The sequence below is a fragment of the Oryza glaberrima genome, chromosome 11 (genome assembly GCF_000147395.1).
Source record: "Oryza glaberrima chromosome 11, OglaRS2, whole genome shotgun sequence".
Classification (NCBI taxonomy): domain Eukaryota; kingdom Viridiplantae; phylum Streptophyta; class Magnoliopsida; order Poales; family Poaceae; genus Oryza; species Oryza glaberrima.
The window spans coordinates 10,051,332-10,075,173 of NC_068336.1; the positions used below are offsets into that span (position 1 = coordinate 10,051,332).

A 23,842-nucleotide genomic window follows, 5' to 3' on the forward strand; every position below is an offset into this window, starting at 1 on the left:
CGCCAATAATTAATCTTCAAATATCAAAACCAATTATCTCAGATACTAATTGTTTATCACAACATAACAATGAAACACACTTCGATTTTACAGATACCATTGTTCAATATGATAGAAAAATAGTGCAGTTATGTTTTCTGTCATCATAATTATAAGCAACATTATTCTACCCATTGATTCCAAAAGTACCAGGTAAGCAATGAAATAATAGTGTTCTGGAACAAGAGAATAATAGTATTCCAGATCTGGAAGCCAGCCTCAAGCTGATTGGTACGGTGAAGAACCACCCTAATCATGGGACTTTAAAGAAGTTTTCCAACCTGCTCACTAGTTCTTTTGTTCCTCTTTTACATATTGAGAATGAGAATTCCCAAGGCGGATACTGATAGTGGAATTGCTCTTAACTTTATACACGTGAAGCGTAACCCCAGGATTTAGAACATGCCCAGAGTAACAGAGAAAGTATTTTTTGGATTAATCATGGACTTCTTTTGAATTTTCTCCCAGATGTCTTCTTCAGTGTGAAATGAGCTAACCACCATGGTCAATGTCCTCCCTTCCCATGTTTTGATGAAGATCGGGAAATCCGGAAGCAGCATCAGGACGGCATTGTTCTTTATATTCTGATCTTTGAGTGTTTGAGTGCCGTTAAGCTCGATAGCATCTCCCGATTTAGTCGGCAGGAGTGTCTGTGAGCACTCAGGAAAACCAAACATTGTTTCTACCATCAACTTGACATCCGCAACAGTATACCAGTTCCTGACATCAACCCTAACAGTTCTTGTATCTCTAATGTTTATATAGACACACATTTTGTCGGCTGGAGAAACCAAAACATGAAGTATATGGTCATCTGATAGACCACATTCACTTAAAATCTGACTATCGCCAAGATGTCGACCTGCATACATCAGGATTTGGTTATCCAGATGAATTCCTTCCTTCAGTTCAATCTGCAACTTGACATCAGCAACAATGTCTGATTTTTTTACACTGAGTTCAATGGTTTTCGCAATGGACGGAATCTTGACAGATATACACATTCCATCAACAGTCTGGACATAGAGAAATTCTAAATTAATCATTAAGCTGTTATGAATTTAACTACATATTCTCTTGTTATAAGTAGATCGCAGTATGCAACTAAAGGCATCACACAAGAACCAAGCCTGTACATAATTTACTAAGTTTCACATGCAAACATCATTCTGATTAACACTCCATGCATTCTTTCAATGTTAATCCTGGAAGAGTAACTTGCCATTTTGTGCTGCTAAGCCTTTCCTTTCTGTTTTTGATATGCGTAACATCGATACACTTTTTTTTTACAACTCATTACTAAAACCTTATGGGGGCTCGAAAGTGTTACTAAGTGAACGATTGCAACACAACTCCTAAACTTGATATGAAACTCTTCAGGGTGTCAAATAAATTGGAGTGCTTTTGAATGTTTCTGAAAACTTCAATTTAGTTACTGCATTCTTTGCCAAAAAAAATCACGAACTAATTGGAGGCCCTTTCTGCAAGCCTCCACATTAATCTAGGAGATGGAGATGCGAAATTCCCTTGTTAATTAAAAATTCTTAGAACTCCCAAGTTAATCGGAGAAGAAGGAACTATGTGAACCATTATGTAACCAATGGATACGATTGTTTTAGTACCATTAAAGTTTAAATTGAAAACATATGCTCTCTCCGTCTCAAAATATAAAAAGTTTTTGGTTGGATGTGACACATCCTATTATTACGAATCTGGAGAGGTCACATCACCAAAACTCCTTATATTTTGGGACGGAGGGATTAACATGTGTGCAGACAACATTATTCGAAAAAATAAACATGCTACACGGCTGGTGTGGAATCCATCTAGTTAGAGGCAAAGGACATGGATGAACACACGCATGCTTGCGTATTTCGGATGAGAGTGACTCGATCCGATGCAATTTTGCACTCATGCATAGAATTTTAACGGTTGAAACATATATGCACAGAATTTTAATGGTTGAAACATATATATTTCTTTCATGGAAATATAATCATCTGAGATACGAGACAATGTTATAAAAATATAATCATGACGAATACAACGATCTAATCGGATGGCAGATAGCATGAATACTCCTTTATATGCAAGATACAACTACCACCCAAAGAGAGAAAGTGGGAGCTAGCACTTGAGTGCATGTGCATGTACAGAGAGAGAAGAGAGAGCTTGTTTTCATTTATTACTATGCCATAGAGTGTGTCGCGGAAAAAGTATAAAAGGTCAAACTTTCTTATTTTTATACCTACTAAAAACATCGTATTTGTTCTAACAAATTTGATATTGGTGGCCCCTCTCCAAATACGTCTACATTTGTTCTTAAAAATTTCAGTGCAAAGAGTGTTTCTTAACATGCGCCAAAACATGTAAGCGAGCTAGTGTGGAGCAGGTGAAATGTCCCTTTTGACCCTGACCATTTCCTTAACCTAGCCAATCCCTCCATTCACGTGTTGTTGCTCGTGCATCCTCGCACCGGTAACCTCGTGTCCTATATCAAAACTGTACGGAGCCACATGAGGCAAGATTGAAAGGGATTAGAATGTACGGAAATCCTAACTCATACTTTTTTTTTAGTGGGATTCCAAACTCATACTTGGTGGTGGACATTATGGTATATAAACACTATAGGGGCTACAAGGTAATGAATACATTATGGGTAAATACTTGAGGGAGACAGCAGTTGAGACACATTTGTGGAGACAAAAGTTAAGTTATTAGACTTTTGCTCTTTCATTTAGATTTTAGTTCGTGTGGTCACAGATGAGTGGTTTGGATGAACTTTGTATTGTTCTAGTTTTATTTGCTTTGATTTCAATAAATATCATCTTCATATAAAGGTGACTGTGGAAAATCTCTTTCTCTTTTTATATTGTTCTAGTTTTATTTGCTTTGTATTTCAACTCGATTGTATTGGTAATTTTTATTTCACAAGATTTGATATTTTTGCTTCCATTACCCTTTTTAGCTATTTACCCAGTCTTTGGTAGATAGGAGACCTATTTCGTTGCTTCCCTGAGAGAAATTGGTCTGAGACAAGCGTGAGTATTGCACATAGTTGTTTGGTTGCTACCCTGATGCGCATCCTCCCATGACCTGATATCTTCCGGCATGGGCTTAGCCTTAGTCAGGCGTCCAAAGAGGGTAGCCTGAGCTCTAGGCATAGCAGCACATTTCAGTTATTATCCTAATCCCCCTCGTAGAGGTTGCAACCCATCGAGAGAAGATACAATTATGCTCAGATTTATTTCTTGCCATGTACACATGCGTCAGGCCATCAGAAGTAACCATTTGAAGCATAATTTCCGTTCCTCTCTCAAGCCAGGGCAGCCAACCCAACAAGTTCGTTCTCTGGCTACCTGACCAGCACTAGTAGGAAATCGCCCATCTATGACGTTTTCCTCATAATGTTGTATAATTTCGTCATTGAATAAAGCATATCCATGACGAAATTTCTTTGTTTCGTCATGGATCAGTCTTGGTGGGGGTAAATAGCAAAACTCTACGACGAAATGAAAAATTACGTCAAAGAACAAAAGAAAATTTCGTCACAAATAATACACACCATTCATTTATTAATACCTATCGGTCCCAACGCATAGATGTGGCTATCCAAATTGTTACTGTGCCCAACAATAGAGCACGGCGCGGTAAAAAAAATTGTTACTGGCCCCACGGCGCAAAAAATTGTTACTACCGGGCCCCACGGTACAAAAAATTGTTACTGGGCCCCACGGCGAGGTAAAACAAAATTTACTGGGTCCCACAATACAGCACGGCGTAGCAAAAAAGGACAAATATTCCTCTACATGGGATTTGAACCCACGATCACTAACACAATACCTCTGAACCACTGAGCCACTCAAGTATTTTGTCATTGGTCATGCACTTGGCTATATATACCAAAATGTTAGCAGGTAATGGCCCTTATCTCCTGCTCATGGGGTTCATCATAAAGTGTGGTTTTTCTTTTTAATCTTTGGCTAAAACTTATAGGTAGTCTTTCTCCCTCATACTAACTTCAAATTTGATTATTCTTTTTTCTAAAATTATCTAAATTCATGATCTATCAACTTATTGTGTTATTACAAATATTATTTTTATCATACTTTCATGTGACTTTGTTTTATCAATTGAAGATTTAAATTTCAAAAAGTGGCAATTTCAAACGACATTTTGAAGCAGTAAATCATTTCAACTGAAAATGTCATGAACACAAAAGTTGTAGAATTGATCGAGATCTACAAATTTTCTTTTGGTCATTTGTTCATTCGACAAAGTGATAGTAACATTGTTCTCAAAATTTACACATATCTCTTATAATCTATGAAATCATAGTACAAATATGTAAAATTTGTAAACAATGTTACTATCACATTGACGGATGAATAAATGACCAAAATAAAAATTGTGGATCTAGATGGATTATATAACTTTGTTGTTGATGACTTTTTCAGTTGAAGTCGTTCACTGATAAAAAATTCTATTTGAAGTTCTCAAAGTTTGAATTTCAAATTTCAAATTGTCCAAATAGAGTCAAATGAAGAAATGACCAAAATAAAAATTTTGCATCTTGATTAGTTCTACAACTTTAGTTTTGGTGACTTTTCCATCTAAAATCATTTATTAACCCTAATTTTTGTTTGAAGTTGTCAAATTTTGAAAATTCAAAATTTGAATTGTTCAAATGAACTTATTTGTAAAAAAGACCATACAATAGTTGTAGATCTCAATGAGTTCTACAATTTTATTGTTTATGATTTTTTCATTTGAAACATAAAAGTCATCCTAAAATTAAATTTAAAATTCTCATAAATTGAAATTTAAAAAATACCACATATATTTGTAGGCCTAAACCCTGAAATCGGCCCGTTACTGTACTCGGCCCATAAATTTCTGGCCATTGATTCTTGATCGAATGGCTATCGTTGCGCCAATGAAGTATAAAATAGGGTTGCAAACCCTAACCCCCGTCCTCTCTCATTCCTTCCCCTCCTGCCTCGCCAGATCCGCGGCAGCGGCATCTAGTGCCGCATTCGCCTCCGCCTCCGCCTCCGCGCCGTTGCATTCGCTGCTGTTGGCCGACGTAGCGCTCGCGGCGGCAGCGACGGATGAGAACGGGGTGCACGACCCCTGCAGCGACACGCGGATCCAGCGCGGGGACGGGTTCAGCTTCGGGATCGCCTTCGCTAGCGTCGGCGTCTTCTACTTCGGCGGATCCGTGCAGCTCTCCCCCTGCGACCGCTGTCTCAGCCTCGCCTCATCTGGTCAGCTCGTCATCTTCCGTCCAAAGGTCGACATCTTCGGGCAAGTCATCACCACCACCACCAGCAGCTTCAACCCCGTAAGCCATCCCCACCTTCTCCTTCCCTTCACGCATTTCATGGGGGTTGGTTACTTTGGTTGGGTGGGTGGATCTGGTGGAGTTTGAGACGTGGAAAAGGTATATGGTCGGGGGGAGGGATCGAAGGTCTCTTGCTTACCTTCCGCTGCCATCCTGGAGGTGGAGCGTGAACCAGGTGCTCGGCGTTATGCCCGTGAGGGTTCTCTAGTTGTTCTTGTTCTAGATTTTCGGCATTTTTACTGTCTAGATTGGATGTCACAACTCCCATGGAGTGGAGGCTTGGCGTTATTCTTTGCGTTTCGCATGTCGTGTTTGTTTTGGTTTCTTTTTTCAGAAGAGTTTGTTTTGGTTTCTTCGATGTGAAGGGTTTAGCTAACCTGGTCTGTCTTGGAAGTTGGATCGAATGCCCTCCTCGTCATGGTAGGATTGCACATGGAATATATAATTGAGCATATGCGGTACGCCTTGTCTTCCATTATTCCATGGGATATATAGACTGATAGTGCGTCAGGATGTTCAGTTCAGTGTATAGTTAAATGAAAATTGCACTTGGTTATGACTTGTGAATCATCTCAATAAGCCAATTTGTACATAGATGCTCCTGAATGATATCAACTGAACCAAACTTTTTGAGAAAAAAATCATATGGACACTTTGATCGTTGGCTGCACAATGCTAATCACCATCATCACTATGCCATTAGCTAGTGACTCCAGAGAACTAAACTATTGTGATTGTTCCAAAAACACACTTCCCCCCTTCTAGTATAAGAAAGAGCAAACAACAATGTTACATCGGTTGATGCTTTGGGTAGATCACTATGCACTTAGTTCTGTATTCTGTAACTATACTAGTCTTTAATCTGTTAGTGCCATTGAATGGTTAGTTTGCAGTCTGCTGTTTGAAACAAAAAAAGGTATATGGTACTACTAAATTAATTCCATGGTCTGATCATGTCACTAGCCGTTTGCCTGTCATAAAAAACAGCATCACTACAGTAACTAGGATGTTGAAACAGCCCTATCATTTGGGATTATCCTACACCAAAAGTGAAACAATACTATACTGTAACAATCTAGTAACACTTGAGCTGGATTGAATAGAAATCAATACTCCTAGATGACCCATGATTGCAGGCCTTGCTTGCAAGTGAGACATGCAAGTGAGGTCATGTAAGCAGCTTTTATAAACAAAACATATGTAAACGTTTTTATGCTCATAAGTTTACATATGTTTGGACTTGCTATATTGTAAATTGAGATTTAGTTTTCCATTGAGATTAAAATATATATGGCAGAATTGGTACTCATCTGCTATAATATCTTTTCATTTACTCTGTTTACCTAAATAATGACAAATTTTCGTCTTCTGATGCCACTGGTGCAGCGCGCAAAGCGCGCATTCTACTCTAGTGTTATAGTATTATACTTAGTGATGTTGCTGCCACATTATGCCACTAGTGATATAAATTTTGAAATTGTTGCTGTATGCATGTACTTTGTAGAAATGAAGCATGTTTAAATGGTGTCCATAACTTTCCACCACACTTTACGGTCCTACATACAAATCTGTATGTTTAAATGCTATATGCCCATAGTCCGTAGAAATGAAGCATGCATAGGAAGTTACTCGTATCATAACTTTAGTGTCTAAAATTTTAGTGCTATACTCCTATGCACTCTAGTTCGGTTGCTTATTTGCTTGGCCAATGAAATGAGGTGGGTTAGGGATGAGGACATTGAGATATGTTAGTGCAATATATTATGGGGACATCAGATTGGTGTTGCAAAGTAGCCCTATCATTGAAAAACTAATGCCGTATCTACATATTGTTTCTTGTTGTTTATCTAGCGCATAAAAAAATAATCTAACATATGGTTCTGTACTATCAGGTTGCCAGGCTCCTCCCCATCACCCTCGGGCAGGTCAGAAAAACAATCGATGTCGAGCTCGGTGGCCCATGGCCGCTGCCGCCAGTGGAGCTGATGGCGATGCTGGCTCTCACAAGTTTGGGATTATCGGTGAAGTTGGTATCTGTGTTCAATGTTGATGTTGGGCCTATTTGTAATGAAGTTGGTATCTATGTTCAATGTTGATGTTGGGCCTATTTGTAATGTGCTGCGAAGTTCTAATTGTTGCTCCAAATAGGCTAATGCTAAAAATTTTCTAGAACTAATAGTGGACTAGGCCACAACTAGATGTAAAATGTGTGGCCAAATGGGTTGGGCCAGAACAAATGAGTGGGCCATAATCCCTAATGTGTTTGACACGTGTCATCAAAACAGATTAACACGTGGCTATATCAGGTAAAGACACGTTTCATAAATCAGATACAGACACGTGGCGCCTCAAAATGAGAACACGTGGTGCTGCCACCTTCGGCCACGTGGCGTTAGCATGCAACGCCACGTGGACATATGAAATGCCAACACGTGGGGTTAAATACGACTTCCACGTGGCTCTAGCATATTGGAGATGCTGATCCAACATGGAGTACACGTCATCTGCCACGTCACATCCAACGTAGATTCCACGTATGGCAGCCACGTGGCTTGGACAATGCCTGTCACTAGCCAGCTAGAAAGCAGTTCTGTGACGAGCACCTTCGTCATGGATAGAAGCATTTCTATGACGAAATCTATTATGTAGTCATAGAAAACAAATGTGACGCGACTTCTATGACGAATCCTATTTCGTCATAAGTTCGTCATAGATGTTACTTTACGACGATTATCGCATCTTCCATGACAAAAGCAGATCGTCATAGATATGCCGATCTCTACTAGTGCAGGCAAGCACTCAAGTGCCTCTCAGGCGCACAAATTTATTAGGCATATTGTTGAGGGCACCAACCAAACTGGTCCATGGTTTGCCATGCTTTGATCCTACTTACTATGATTCAGATTAAAAAGCGAAGTCTTGCTCTGAGCACTTTGTATACTTTCATAGAACTTAAGTTCTTTTGGTAGAAAATGAAAATCATGCATCAAAATTGAGTATGTTTTTAAAAATAGCTGTCCACCATCCAAAGGATGTCACTTTATGAACCTCGTGATTCAGATCTGAAGGCTCCTCCTCCCACTGTTGATATGTATAATGGCTTTTTCTCCTTTGCCCACGACTCCCTGACCTCCACTATACACAAGTGATGAACGGCAGCACCAAGTCCTCTGGCACTACTAGAGAACTAATCTTTACTCGGATGACAAAAATCACATTTGTCCCGGTTTGAATAGGATCCGGGACTCAAGAATATCTTAAGCCCCGGTTCGAAAGCCGTAAGGTCATTTTTAGACATGGTTCAATAACTATCAAGCCGTGTCAGGCCCCGACGATAAACACCAACCGGAACTAAAGTGACGATCTTTAGTCCCAGTTGGTAACACCACTCCGGACTAAAGATATTTTTAGTCTCGCTAAAGATGATTCTAGGGTTAGTGTAAAAAGAAAGCATCTCTATCCAGGTCAGATGTGTATAGTAGGTGGGATGGTAACGTGTATGAGGGTTGAGGTGAGAGATCTTGAGTTTGACTCCCACATCCCACACATTTTTTTACTTGATATGCATCTTTAGTCCTAGTTATTTCAATTGGGACTAAAGATGTCCCGGTTGCACAACCGGGACTACAAAGGGTTGCCAACCGGGAGTAAAGATCCCTTCCCCAGCAGTGCGGTGTCAACTTGCCTTCCAACTATTTGTGCTTTCCTCCTCCTTGATTATTGAGAGCAGGAGGTTCAGATAGGTGGAGGAACAGACCAGCAAGAGCTATGACAAGGGCAGGAGGTCGAGGTAGGTGGAGGGACAGTCTAGCGCGAGCTTGGGCATGGAAGGGAGGTCATGATAGGTAGAGAGAGAGACCGGCAGAAGCCTAAAAAGGTAGAGGCAGAGGGACAGAGTTACTGTTAGACTTAATATTACCATTTGTATATTTCACCATATCAAGTCATGTTTAGCTAGTTAGTAGTTTGTGTCGAAGTTAGTTTTTTCCATGTGCGTACTCAGCAGGTGAATAGCATTTGTGATTTAGTTTGATGGGGGGCGTTGGGGGGGGCATGATCCTTGAGAAGCAGCATAGCAGCTTGGTAGAGAAGAGAAGATGAGGGCGAGCGCAGGTGCGGGAACAACGAGGGGAAGGTTAGTGGAAGGAGCATATTCTGGGGTTGGGATTGAGAGATTGAGGTATCATACATGATACCTATCATATCTATATATACCATACATAATACCCCGTTGATTCCACATATGATACAACTAGTAGCCTGATACGACACCCAAGCCTGATCCTATGGATACTAGGTACAATGCTCACAGGTTACAGAGATGACCAATATGGTTTGTTAGTTTGGATACTTGTGATCTACTCCCTCCGTCCTATAATATAAGAGATTTTGTGCGTACTAGGATGTGTCACGTCCACCCAAAAACCATTATTATTATGTGAAGGAGGGAGTACGCACCACTACTCTATATTTAGGCATCGGTACTAGGCATAATACCTCACCAGCCGTTTCCACATATAATACCTATGACTATCTTACAAAAGCACCAGAATATGTTATATGTACCAAATATGTACTATAATTTAATTAGAAATGAGCATGTGTTACTTGTACAAGTGTTACGTGATTGGTCACCGCCGAACTAGTACAGCTGCCGTCTGAAGATTTTGGAACAAGCTCTGATGGCATTCCTTCATTTTTCTTACATTCCCATGGAAGCATATTAATTATTTGACTTGCCAAGGGTCTTCTACGTGGATCTAAGTCCACACAATTTAGCCCAATTTTAAAACATCTAACAACTTGTTGGCAGCCATCTGCATCCAGGGATGAAGACTGTGACATTATTTTCGATATCCTTGACCATTTGTTCCGTACCTACATGTAATCATCATTCGAAACAATTATCATGTGAGTATCACAATAATTGCACAAAGAAAATCTTTAACAGTATATTTTGAGAAACAATCCTCAATTGTTTAGAGAGGGCAGCAGGCAGTAGGGGCATACAGTACTAATATAGCGCTGGCCAGATGGATCCACATGGCTTCGTTGGTTTTTCTCTCCTGTCAGGATTTCTAGGATTAGAATACCGAAACTATATACATCTGACTTTGAAGAGATTTCTCCTTCGCTGTAGTACTCTGGTGCCATATAACCTCTGCATGACAACGACAAGAATACCTTGCTTTTAAACTTTATATATGACAGTACTTAATTGAATTACAAAATGAAGAGGCAATGAACATGTAAATACCGAAAAGGAAATTGACCTACATTGATCCTATAACCATTGTGGTACAAGTTCGTGTTTGTTCTTCACCAAAGAGCCTTGACAAGCCAAAATCAGCAATTTTTGGCACCAAGTTATCATCCAGTAATATATTGCTCGGCTTTAGGTCCAAATGAATAATAGGCTTTCTTTGGCATTCCTCATGAAGGTAGCACAGACCCTTGCATATTCCTTTGATAATTGCATAACAGTCACACCATTCAAGACCACAAGATTGATCTGCGAATGAAGAAAAAGTAGAATTGCGAACAAACTTTTATGAACATTTAATAAGCACATAATAAAAGCCTATCCGTTTTTCTTAAAAAAAATTAACAACTACGTACATAAGCAGTTGAAAAAACAAATGCTGAATAGAAAATATTACCAAAAATTATCCCATCAAGGCTTCCCTCTGGCATATACTCGTAACAGAGTAACTTTTCTTGCACCTCAGCACAAATGTATTTTCGTTGGTACTCATCGTATATCAATCTCTCTTGTCGTTCGTCACAGTAGCCTAATAATTGTACTATGTTTTGGTGCTTTAGCCCCAGGAGATGATTAACCTCGTTCTTAAATTGTTTGTCCTGTATTCCAGGATTGACCTCAAGCCTCTTCACAGCCACGGATACCCCATTTTTAAGAATAGCCTGTTAACATTATTTCATTACTACAGACATAAATTTTTGAAGAGCAAACACCATGCAATATGATGGAAACTTTGAATGAAACCTTTGTTTGACAATGCACATTAAGTATGTACATCCAAAAAGAACCGATATGGTTCTAGGATATCATCGCAATAAACTATAGATAAGACCGAGGACTGATAAAATGCTTATTGTCCAAGCTAGTTGGTCCAACCTATTCGTTTACGGTTTCACTGTGCTAAAAAGAGTTATAAAATCGTTTGTGTGGGCGGGGATTGTTCGTATGCTGAATTTTATCACTGCATTTAGGGGAGATATCGACGTTTTCCTTTTCAAAAATGCCCAAAAAAAGTGTGGAGTATCTAAGCATTGGCTGTCTTAGGGCCTGTTTTGGGGGATCAAGCTTAAGATTCTGAGAAGCAACTGGTTGGTAGCTAGCATCTGAGAATCTTGAAAAGTTGGGTTTCCCATTTTCTGGCTTCTAGTTTATTTTCTAGATTCTACAGCTACAGCTTCCCAGAATCTGGACCAAAAGCTGAACTGTTTAGGGGAGCTTCTGATTCTGGGAGAAGCTGCAGCAGCTAGAAGCTCCCCCAAACAAGGCCTTAGTTTTCCACATTTCCAATGTGGTTATAGCTACATACAGACCCTGTTATATATATATTATCAAAGCTAGGTTTATTTTGTAGGCCAATGATTCAAACTAACAATAGTTATATTACAAATTGACTATATAACAATTCATATGCATTGCATGAACAAAATCGTCCCCCAAACTAAATATTTCATAGTGTTAGCTTCAAAAACAGATATGATTACTCTCTGGAAGGTAGAACGCTTCATCATACCTTGTAGACTACTCCAAATCCACCACGACCAAGTTCCTGCTCTTTTGAGAAGTTGCCTGTGATGTCTTTTAGCTGTTGTAGTCGCATCTGCCTGGCCATTTTCCTGAAAAGGTAGGATTCTTTTTTATAAACCAAAATGATATGTAAAAATAAAAAAAAGAAATGGAAAATGTTGAACTAAACTTTACTGGTTTCCTCTATAACAATAAATTGAGTTATAGAATACACATGTAAAATAATAACATCTATTAGATTCATGTGTGAAATATTTAGAAAGCTTGATGCGAACTGCACCAAATCCAAAATTGAGAATGATATGATGATTCTGTGAACTAAGACGAACTGGAAGGTCTTTTTATGTTTTCTTATGAGATTTTCAAATAGAAACATGGTGTTGGAGGCATGCCACTAGGGCCTTCAACCGAGGCTGCTGAAACCACTACGGCTCAAGCGAAGCAACTAGTTGAGGACCACGGCATTCATCCTGGGGCAAACGTTCAAGCGAAGCATGAGAGCTTCACCGCTGTCAGGAGCGCGTCTTCGCCGTGAAGCCGGGAGGGCATGAGGCCTAGAAAGGTCGTTCGCCACAGACGGCCCAAGTTAGGGCCCATTAAGGAGCCCAAAGTAAAATGGACTCTAGTTACCCTAATAGATCTCCCTATCATGAGTATCCATGTAAATTTCCCTGTACTTATTAACCCTAGTGTGTATGAGCTTGTATTAAGACTAAATAGACCCTAAGGGGCATGTAAGGGGAGATCCCCAAGAAAAGTTAGTACTAATATACACATTGTCTTTATTTTCCACCATGAGTGAACCACGTCGTTCGACACTCGCAGTTGTCATTCGACAACACAGGGTATCGTCCACAAGGACACACTTTTGGTCAAAATGTACCGTCAAATTACATTTCCTACTAAGGAAGATAATCGAGCCAACCTCTTGTGGGGGTTATCTGAGAAAATATATCGAAGTTTTATGGTCAAGGATAAAAGAAAGGACACCTGTGATGAGGATATGGTGCAGTATCGATCGACAATAAATTCTCTAAAGAGTTGCATACCTAAACAGATGTATTCAATGTATCCAAGGGTCATATTAAGAAAGTTTTTCATGCCTACTTTCCAACGGATTTTTCATGCCTACTTTCCAATGGATTAAGTGGCACATGATTTGAATGGTCCAATCAAAAGTGTTGGAAAAGTGATGCGTGAGAATAGCTAACTTTGGGGAGTTTGTGGGTTCTATGGCATTTTTTTTTTTTGCGAAGAAACAGGGAGCTTTATTTATTCAACACAATATGATTACAATCTTGAGCGAGAAGCTCAGACACACTCCCTGGATCCTGAAAACGCCGCACCGCAAACGATTTGGTGCGAAGAGCCCAATGGGCTAAACTATGGCATGATTAGATAGTTCCCGTCTATTACAATATTCTCTATAAGTTGGCAAGTAACTCATCTACATGGGTTCAATTGTTTCGGTGATCAAATCATCGGCAAGGAGAAAATTGAAGATAAGAAGAATTGTATATTTAGCTCGATTTGGTTTGGACAGCCTGGTCAGTCCAACAGTAAAATGGTCATGGATTTTGCATACGGACTCCATTTTAGTTGTTCGCATACTTGTTAGAAAGATAATTTGATGGACCACGTCATGGTTTTTGTCCCACAGTCAGATTACTCGTGTTTATAAGTTTGAACCGCAATCCACTAAAAAAGCCAATGGTCGCTGCAGCAGATTTTCTTTCTTTGTGTCCAAGTTATGTAATGAGCTTGTTTATTATTTTAGAGGTCTTAGAATTTCCATATAAGAAATAGGTATACTTCCATTGTAGAGACTTGACATTACAAAGAAAAAATAGCTTTGAGTTACAGGGATGTGAGGGTCTCGTTGCACGATATTTCCATGATTTGGCACAACCACATAAAGGGGAACATGGTGATTGTATCAACATTATTGTTTGCTTTCCCGCTAGGGATGAAGGGTTAGATAGTTAGCTTCCGCATTCGTAGTTTTGTGATGGTGAGATGAAAGGTGTGCTATGTTGATTGCATGTTATTCATCCGCTTCGTTGGGTTCATTGTATTTTCCATCCTACACTGAGAAGGTTGGGCCACCTCCCGTATCAACCTAACTAGCTCAATAAGGAGAGACTTAATCAGGGAAGTTTAAGGTTGAGTACTCGATTCCTTGGATCTATAAACATGCCTTGAGATAAAAAAAAAGTGACAACTAATATACCTTTGATTACTTCGGGCACAAGAGCACTCACTACGGAAATGGGATAAGAAGAGGATCAAGACTGACCAGCCAATACAGACCATCGTAATTAGGGCTAGTGTATCTTCCCTCGAAGGACGAATACGGATATCCATTCAATTGACTATGTCCTTAGTTTCCTAACCTGCTTTTCTTCCTAAAACAGCAATTAGGCACCACACTATGACTTATCCTAGTATTGCCCTCTTGATGAAAATAAGAGCATCAAGACTAAACATAGAACAACCGATTGGCCGAAACAACCATCAGATATTATTGTGCATGAAATTAATTCCGACAAGTAAATGCAGAAGGGCCCCCACATCGCTCTCGTGCGGGCAGATCGGGGGTAGAACCCTAGCTGCCCACACCGCTACACCCTTATCTCCTCCTCCACATTGCCGTCGGCGCCGGAGCTCGCTGGCGACGAGTTGGGAAGGCAGCAGCGAGGCCCACATGGCATGATGGAACCGACCCAAGCACGAGGAGGTTGGAGTAAGGCCGACGATGACAGGGCCGGAGGCAGAGACGGCGGGTCGGCTTGAAGCGGCGAATCTGGCACCTCTATGGCCGGATCTCCCCTCCCCCAAGCACCCACAGATCTGGCAAGCGCGGGCGAAGTCGTGACCCGACATCGTTGTTGTCGTCGTCCGTGCTGCGTGTGGGACGAGCGTGAAGGAGGAGGGCGAGGCCGCAGGCCAAGGTGAGGTGGTAGCTGGTTGTGTGCGAGGTGGCGGCTGGCGACGAATTTGGTCACTCGGGTGCCAACCGCTGTGATAGGCCACTATCGTGGACTAGGAGGCTTGGGCGCTGAAGTGATGGTGTGGTGGTCCGGTGACAATCGTTGTGCATGATGTTTGTGTGGGTCTTTGGTTGGGAATCACTGGCAAAAGCCCTGCCAGGCCATTAGCCGGCATGACGACGACGACGAGGCCATTAGGTATCATTCCCCTTCTTGCAAGCGTCGTTCTAGCGTTGACCTCTCATAGCACCAAGAACCTTTCGCGTGCAACGGTCGCCAATGGTGGACTCCTACAATGCCTCTGAAGCTCTACAAACCTAGGGTGTTTGACGAGGCCTTCGCTACCTCGGTTTCGTTCCTTGCTCTACGACGGGTGTTCATCATTCTTATTTGGTTACTGCTGGGTAGAGTCAGAGCTGCTTAGCTGCTGGGGTGCGACGAAGCTTAAAAACGATGACACACTGCAATCACTTTATATGGTTGTTGATGCTAGCTGTGTGTAGGAAGTGATTCCTTGGTAGTTTGGGCCAATGTCCTTCGTGGGTATCGATTATGTTTGTTCATTTTTTGGCATTTGGGTAGCATCGCACTGAAGTCAAAGTTGCGTGTCGCTTGGGTGGCAAGCTCAACAACGATAACATGTGTAGGCTGTTGTGTCACCTCAATGACAAGCTTGGCCGATACCTTGTGTCAGGCTTAATTTGTCATGTTAGCTTAGATTAGATTAGTTGTTGGTGTGTTATTGTAGTTGTGGTTTTCGCACAGTTTTTCCTGATTAACGGGGCACTATAAAGTTTGGTCCTTAAAATGGGACACCTTCTTCTTAATATAAAACTTTAGCAATGACTTGATCGTTCGAGAAAAAAAATTAAATGCTGAAAATAAATTGGTAAGGCGTACCCTGTTCGTTTCTTATGTAAGGAGAGGATTAAATTTTGAATACCGTGACATGCTTTTCAATCTGCTAAACGGTACGTTTCGTGTGAAAACTTTCTATATGAAAGTTGCTCTAAAATATCAGATTAATCTACTTTTTAAGTTTATAATAATTAAAAATCAATTAATCACACGTTATTGCCACATCGTTTTGCGTGAAACACTTAATCTTTATCTTTATCTTTATTTTTAGGAGATTCAAACACCACTATAGGTATATAAAAAAAATTGACTGATATTGATAGCAATGTATGAAATCGGAAACAATAAATACACGTCACAAAGTCCCGTAGACAATTCGAACCCTCCTCCCTACTATTACTCATATTCTACTAGCTAGAGTTAGCGGACCTGGGTCCGATTTTCCTAAATGAGTTATAGAAAGTAGTGTTGGAATCTCATGAAGATGAAGATGAAGATTAAAGGTTTTACGCAAAAACGAGGTGGTAATAACGTGTGATTAATTGAGTTTAAATTATTACAAACTTGAAAAATAGATTAATCTGATATTTTAGAACAACTTTCATATAGAAAATTTTCACACGAAACGTACCATTTAGCAGTTTAAAAAGCATGCAATTTTTATTTAAAAGTTTATCCAATTTTGTTAGATCAAATACCGAGTGGTTGACCTCTTTGACTGAAATGACTCTTTTCTGTTGTGCTTAAACTTGAGAGGGAACCCACGGGGGTGGGACCGTGCGGCCATGTGAATGGGTAGAACTCCTCTAACCATGGTCCACGGGGGTAGGACTCCTCTACTATTGAGGTTGATCCCTCCAACGGACGAGCGGTTGAGAATTGGGACGACAAGGGATTGACCAGATCTGACTGCAAGTGCAAGTTAGTTGCAGTGATTAGCTAGGCCACCCGCCTGGCACCATTGTTGGGCCGGCCAGCCCCCCTTATGTCGGTTGTTGGGTCTTCAACTTGCGGGAGAGGGCAACTTGGATCTAGGGGGTGGCCAGCGGGCCTGATGCCCTGATCAAAGTGCACGTGGGCACTTGGCCAAGCTGGTCCCATCTTTACTCAAAATTATGCACTATTTCTCCTTTATTTTACTGAGTTCTTATAAAGTAACTTTCTAACGTTATCCATATATATATATATATATTAATAAATCTAGACATATATATATATACCTAGATTCATTAACATCTCTATGAATGTGGGCAATGCTAGAAAGTCTTATAACCTGAAACGAAGGTAGTAGCTAGAAAACAACAAAACTACTTCTTCCGTCCTAAAATATGCGCATTTTTAGCATAGTGACAAGTCAAACATTTTTTACTTTGATTACTAATAGTTAAAAAATAAAAATATTAATCATGTAAAATTGATGTTACTGGATTTATCATTAAACAAACTATCATAATATATAACTCTTTTTATTTAAAACATCTTACTTTTATATAGATATTGTTGGTAAAAGTAGCATCTCGGAGACCATGTCAGGATCCAAAAATACTTATATTTTGGGACGGAGTGAGTAATAGAAATATGTTTATCTTAAGCAAATCGATGCATTAAACTTTTGAGTTTAGCTGTTTATATACCGAAAGTTGGGGATCAGAGCTGCTTTTAAGACCTGCTGTTAAGACCGGCAATAATCAGCTTTGGGCTCAAACCAGCAGTTTTTGCCTCATGACTACGTCGGGCTCAATCCGGCATTTGATCAGTTCAGTATATCTTCAAATTTTTAATAACATGTTAGATTTGATCTCCGGTTCAAGTTTATTGTGCTTGAGGCTCAATAATAACATTTGCTTCCACAATATTGTAAATATATTCTGGAAGCAAGAATAAGATGAATTAGATTTGGCTTTTTCTCTCTCGAAAAGTTATATTTCGCATCCCCAAAGTAGTATGGAAGTGCAATAATCAATTATAAAATTTCAACACGATGGGGAATTGATAATTGTATTAATTATAAAAACACATATAAGGGATAACTTAAATAAAGAATATTGAACATGAGGGACACCCAACAATGGGACTATAAAATGGAGTCTGCAACAAATTAGTAATATAGTCTTTCATTTTCAGTTTATTTGTCGTTCTAGCAAATGTTATACTTGCACTATTTTTTCTTACAAGTTGCTTTGACCTTTTTTAAATCAAATTTCTATAAGTTTGACTAAATTTATAGACAAATGTAGCAATATTTTTGCCCCAAAACAAACATAATATCAAAATACATTTAATTTAGATTTAATGAAGCTAATTTGGTGTTATAAATATTACTATATATCTATATAATCTTGGACAAATTTAAATGAGTTTAACTTAAGAAAAAATAAAAACGACTTGTAATATAAAACTGAGGGAGGGAGCAGGTCTCTCTACAAGAAATCCCATAATCCACGCACGCTCCTATCACTCCACTTTCCTCGTCGTCCCCGCGGCATCGGCGCTCCAAACACCAACGCTTCTCCTCGCCAACGGGCCAGGCAGTTACGGGCTTACGGGCTAGGGAGCATGGGTGGAACATGGAATAGGGCAAGGGAAAAGTTGAATCTGGCGTACAAAGGGTGGAGTTGTAATCCGCGTATGTGGCTGGAGATTACTCAGATTGGCCAAAGACGACTGTGAAGCCATATCGCAATTCCGTGCCACAAACCGCAAGCCATATTGTTTCGGTCAGGGCCGAGGCGGCAAGGACTGAGAGCTCAGCGCATGCATGTGCAACGCGCGGTGAAAACATAGGCCGGCAGGGCAGGGGTTCCGGCGTACCAACCACGGCGACGCTAACACTTCACTATGCTAATTATCGCTGAATAGAGGACTTCAATATATCCTGCGTAATTGTAGAACTTGGTGCAGCTAACGGCACGGTACAAATATTTAAGTTAGTCGAGAAGCTTACCAGGGAAGTGGAATTAATAGGGCGGTGACGAATTAATCCACTGTGGAGCCAAAGTGGCATTGTAAGGTTTGGTCCCGTTTACTCCTTAAAATGGGACATCTTCTTAAAACTTAGTATAAAACGTCGGCAACGATATGACAGTTTGAGAAAAAAGAGTAAATGCGGAAAATAAATTGGTAAGACGTAAACAAGAAAATTGACTGATACATCGATATTGATAGCAATGTATGAAATCGGAAACAATACATACCTGTCACAAACTCCTGAAGTCAATTCGAACCCTCCTCCCTACTAATCCCTCCGTTTCACAATGTTTCACACTGTTGACTTTTTAGAACGTGTTTGACCATTCGTCTTATTCAAAAAAATTTAACTAATTATTTATTCTTTTCATATCATTTGATTCATTGTTAAATATACTTTCATGTACACATATAGTTTTACATATTTCACAAATTTTTTTAATAAGACGAACGGTCAAACATGTGCTAAAAAGTTAATGGTGTCAAATATTTTAAAACGGAGGGAGTATTACTCATATTCTACTGGCTAGAGTTAGTGGACCTGAGTTCGATTTTCCTAAATGAGGAATAGAACCTTGAGTGGATGAAAGAGTGGACCAAAGGCCGAGTGGCTGACCGCTTTGACTGAAATGACTCTTTTCTGGCCTTGTTTAGTTTGCGAAAAAAGATTTTGGGTGTCACGTCGGACGTTTGACCGGATGTCAAAAGGGTATTTTGGACACGAATAAAAAAACTAATTTCAAACTCATCACCTGGAAACCGCGAGACGAATTTATTAAGCCTAGTTAATCCGTCATTAGCACATGTGGGTTACTGTAACACTTATGACTAATCATGAACTAATTAGCTTAAAAGATTCGTCTCGCATTTTTCATACAAACTGTGTAATTAGTTTTTCATTTTATCTATATTTAATGCTACATGCATGTATTTAAAGATTCGATGTGATGTTTTTGGGAAAAAAATTTTAGGAACTAAACAAGGCCTCTGTTGTGCTTAAACTTGAGAGGGAACCCATGGGTGGGACCGTGCGGCCATGTGAATGGGGGAGGCTAATGGGCGACCGATCGCCAGGGCGATCGCCCAGCGATCGGTTTGGCCCCCCTCCTCCTATACTCCTCCCTCTTCTCCCCCTTCCTCCTCCTCTTCTTCTCTTTCTACTACAGTACACCAAACAATTTTTTTAAAAAAACAAAAGTTAGAAAAATTTATGTATAGAAATACTATATATAAAAAATTTGAATTCAAATTCAAATTTGAATTGGGTATGTAAACTTTTGACTTATAAACTTTGGGTCTATAAACTTTAGGTCTATAAACTTTAGATATATAGAAATACTATATATAGAAAATATTTGAATTCAAATTCAAATTTGAATCAGATATAATTCGAATTCAAATTTGAATCGGGTATGTAAACTTTTGACTTATAAACTTTGGATATATAAACTTTAGGGGTATAAACTTTAGATGTATAGAAATACTATATACAGAAAATATTTGAATTCAAATTCAAATTTGAATCAGATATAATTCAAATTCAAATTTGAAACGGGTATATAAACTTTTGACTTATAAACTTTAGGTCTATAAACTTTAGATGTATAGAAATACTATATATAAAAAAATATTTGAATTCAAATTCAAATTTGAATCGGATATATAAACTTTTAGCCTCTAAACTTAGATGTGTAAACTTAAGGTGTATAAACTTTAGATGTATAAATTTACTAAAATAGGAAAGTAATGCGGTGCTAAAAAAGAAAATCAGATGGGGGAAGGGAGGGGGGATCGATCGCTGCCCCATCTCCAGGGTGATCGATCGCCGAAGAGCATTTCCGCATGTGAATGGCTAATAACCAGTCCTCTACAGCTCTACCATTGAGGTTAATCCCTCCAACGGACGAGCGGTTGACAATTTGGACGAGGAGCGATTGACCAGACCTTACTGCAGTGATTAGCTAGGGGAATAAGTTCACCGGAGGTCCCTCCATTTAACAGCGAGATTTATTAAGGTCCCTTGACCACAAAATCAGAAATGTTCACCACTAAACTCACTTAAACCGTGCAAAGGAGGTCCTATGGTAGTATTTGCACCCGTTTTTACTGACGTGGCATCCTGTTGTACGGTTTTTTTTGACGCAAATACTGCCATGGGACCTCCTTTGCATGGTTTGAATAAATTTAGAGGTGAACATTTCTGATTTTATGGTTGAGGGACAAAAAAAAATCTTGCTATTAAATTAAGGGACCCCCGGTGAACTTATTCCTTAGCTAGGCCACCCGCCTAGCACCATTGTTGGGCCGGCCAGACCACTACTCAGTTGGGTCTTCAACTTGAGGGAGCGAGCAACTTGGATTTAGGGGGTGGCCAGTGGGCCTGATCAAAGTGCACGTGGGCACTTGGCATAGCCATTCCCATCTTTACTCAAAATTATGCACTATTTCTCCTTTATTTTACTACAAGTTCTTATTATAAAGTAGCTGGAAAACAACAAAACTACTAGAAATATGTTTATCTTAAGCAAATCGATGCATTAGACTTTTGAGTTTTGCTGTTTATATACCGAAAGTTGGGGATCAGAGCTGCTTTTAAGACCTGCTGTTAAGACCGGCAATTATCAGTTTTTGCCCCATGACTGGCTGTGTTCTTCCCCAGTTTTCCCCAACTCATATCCCCCTTTTTTCCACTCGCACGATTATCAAACTGTTAAACGACGCGTTTTTTTAAAAAAGTTTATATATGAAAGTTACTTAAAAAATCATAATGATCTATTTTTTTAAAAAAATAGCTAATACTTAATTAATCGCGTGCTAATAGACTACTCCGTTTTCCGTGCGCAGTACATGGGTTCCCAACCAAGCCCACCGAACACAACTATGTCGGGCTCAACCCGGCATTTCAGCAGTTCAGTATGTCTTCAAATTTTTATTAACATGTTAGATTTGATCTCCGGATCAAGTTTATTGTGCTTGAGGCTCAATAATGACATTTGCTTCCACAATATTGTAAATATATTCTGAAGCAAGAATAAGATGAGTTAGATTTGGCTTTTTCTTTCTCGAAAAGTTATATTAGTTTCACATCCCCAAAGTAGTATGGAAGTGCAATAATCAGTTATAAAATTCAACTAGTTTTTTTTCGGAAATCGCTTCGTTCATCCAAACATGCGCGTGATTTTTTTGCGATATTTTATGAATTGAATCTTTCACTTCAATATCAGTTGAGAGTTTTGAATTTGAGTTGAAACTTTTTTAAATTTAAGTTGAATGTTTTGAATTTTGAGACGAAAGTTTTCAAATTTAAATCAAATATTTTGAATTTTGATGTGAAAGTTTTAAAATTTGAGTTAAAAATTTTCAAATCTTGACTTGAACTTTTTAAAAATTTGAGTTGAATGTTTAAAATTTTCAGTTGAAAGTTTTCGAATCCGAGTTGAAAGTTTTCAAGTCTTAATTAAAAGTTTTCAAATCCGAGTTGAATGTTTAAAATTGAATTGAAAGTTTTCAAATCTGAGTTGAATGTTTCAAATCCGAGTTGAAAGTTTTCAAGTCTAAATTGAAAGTTTTTAAATCCGAGTTAAAAGTTTCAAATCCTAAGTTGAAAGTTTTCAAATTCAAATTGAAAGCTTTTAAATCTAAGTTGAATGTTTTTAAATCTTGACATGAAAATTTTCAAATCTGAGATAAAAATTTTCAAAAAAAAAATGAATTAAAAATTTCAAATCTCGACTTGAAGGTTTTCAATTCTGAGCTAAAAATTTTGTTTATGTATTTTTGTTAAAAAAATAAAACTAAAATTATCATTAGCACTAATGAATATCATTAACACTAATTAGCACTAACCAGTAGGTGGGCGCGGCTGCACGAGCTGGACTGGCATGGGACAATAAAATGGTAGAGTCAGCAACAAATTAGCTTTCATTTCCAGTTTAGTTGTCCTTTTAGCAAATCTCAAGCTAGGTGGCGTTCTTTTCTTCTGAAGATAAAGATTATGTTTTTCACGCAAAACGAGGTAGTATTAATGTATGATTGATTGAGTTTGAATTATTACAAACTTAAAAAAATAAATTAATATGATATTTTAAAGTAACTTTTATATAGAAAGTTTTCGCACGAAACGCACCGTTTAACCGTTTGAAAAGCGTGCCACAGAAATCTTAATCTTCATCCAACTTTTGTTGGAGAAAAAAAGGGACCTAAGATTGAAGGTAGTTGGAATAGGGCAAGAGAAAAGCCAAGACGACGACTGTGAAGCCATATCGCAATTCCGAGCCGCAAACCGCAAGCCATATTGTTTCGGTTAGGGCCGAGGCGGCAAGGATGGAGAGCTCAGCGCATGCATGTGCAACGCGCGGTGAAAACATAGGCCGGCAGGGCAGGGGTTCCGGCGTGCCAACCACGGCGACGCTAACACTTTACTATGCTAATTATCGCTGAATAGAGGACTTCAATATATCTGCGTAATTGTAGAACTTGGTGCAGCTAACGGCACGGTACAAATGTTTAAGTTAGTCGAGAAGCTTACCAGGGAAGTGGAATTAATAGGGCGGTGACGAATTAATCCATTGTGGAGCCAAAGTTTCCGGCTTCCCGTCGATCCAATCAGCTCCTTGGAACGCAATGGACTGAGATTGGAGATGGACAAGACAAGTAGAGGGGGCGTTGCCTTGCTTCCTCTCTACGTACGTATACGGTTGGGTATAAAAGAAAAGTAGAGGGGCGTCGACGCTGCACAGGTCAAGCAATTCGTCAAAAGCGGCGGCTCGGGTGCGTCGACGCACAAGACAAAACGACAGACGTACACTTGGCAACTTGGCGTGCTAACAGCCCCATCGGTCAACCTAATAACTTAAA

General features: G+C 39.4%; 2 protein-coding genes across 4 annotated transcripts; one reads left to right on the forward strand and one right to left on the reverse strand.

The window, feature by feature from the left end:
* Nucleotides 1-4,975: 4,975 nt before the first annotated feature.
* LOC127755675 (uncharacterized) lies at nucleotides 4,976-7,479 on the forward strand. Its single transcript, XM_052281357.1, has 2 exons — nucleotides 4,976-5,383; nucleotides 7,276-7,479. Exons 1-2 carry the CDS (start codon nucleotides 4,976-4,978, stop codon nucleotides 7,477-7,479), a joined length of 612 nt encoding a protein of 203 aa, XP_052137317.1.
* Nucleotides 7,480-9,639: 2,160 nt separating this feature from the next.
* On the reverse strand, nucleotides 9,640-23,643 carry LOC127755212 (cysteine-rich receptor-like protein kinase 37). 3 transcript variants are annotated; one of them, XM_052280870.1, is made up of 6 exons: nucleotides 18,963-19,438; nucleotides 12,157-12,259; nucleotides 11,044-11,308; nucleotides 10,661-10,895; nucleotides 10,394-10,544; nucleotides 9,640-10,261 (listed from the first exon to the last, which is right to left on the reverse strand). In XM_052280870.1, the coding sequence occupies exons 2-6, from the start codon at nucleotides 12,253-12,255 to the stop codon at nucleotides 9,971-9,973; spliced, it is 1,041 nt and encodes a 346-aa protein (XP_052136830.1). In that variant the 5' UTR covers nucleotides 12,256-12,259; nucleotides 18,963-19,438; the 3' UTR covers nucleotides 9,640-9,970. The 3 variants fall into 3 exon arrangements, with proteins under 3 accessions (XP_052136830.1, XP_052136829.1, XP_052136831.1); XM_052280869.1 differs by lacking the exon at nucleotides 18,963-19,438 and adding an exon at nucleotides 23,514-23,643 and having other exon boundaries at nucleotides 9,641-10,261; XM_052280871.1 differs by lacking the exons at nucleotides 9,640-10,261; nucleotides 10,394-10,544; nucleotides 18,963-19,438 and adding an exon at nucleotides 23,514-23,643 and having other exon boundaries at nucleotides 10,657-10,895.
* Nucleotides 23,644-23,842: the final 199 nt, after the last annotated feature.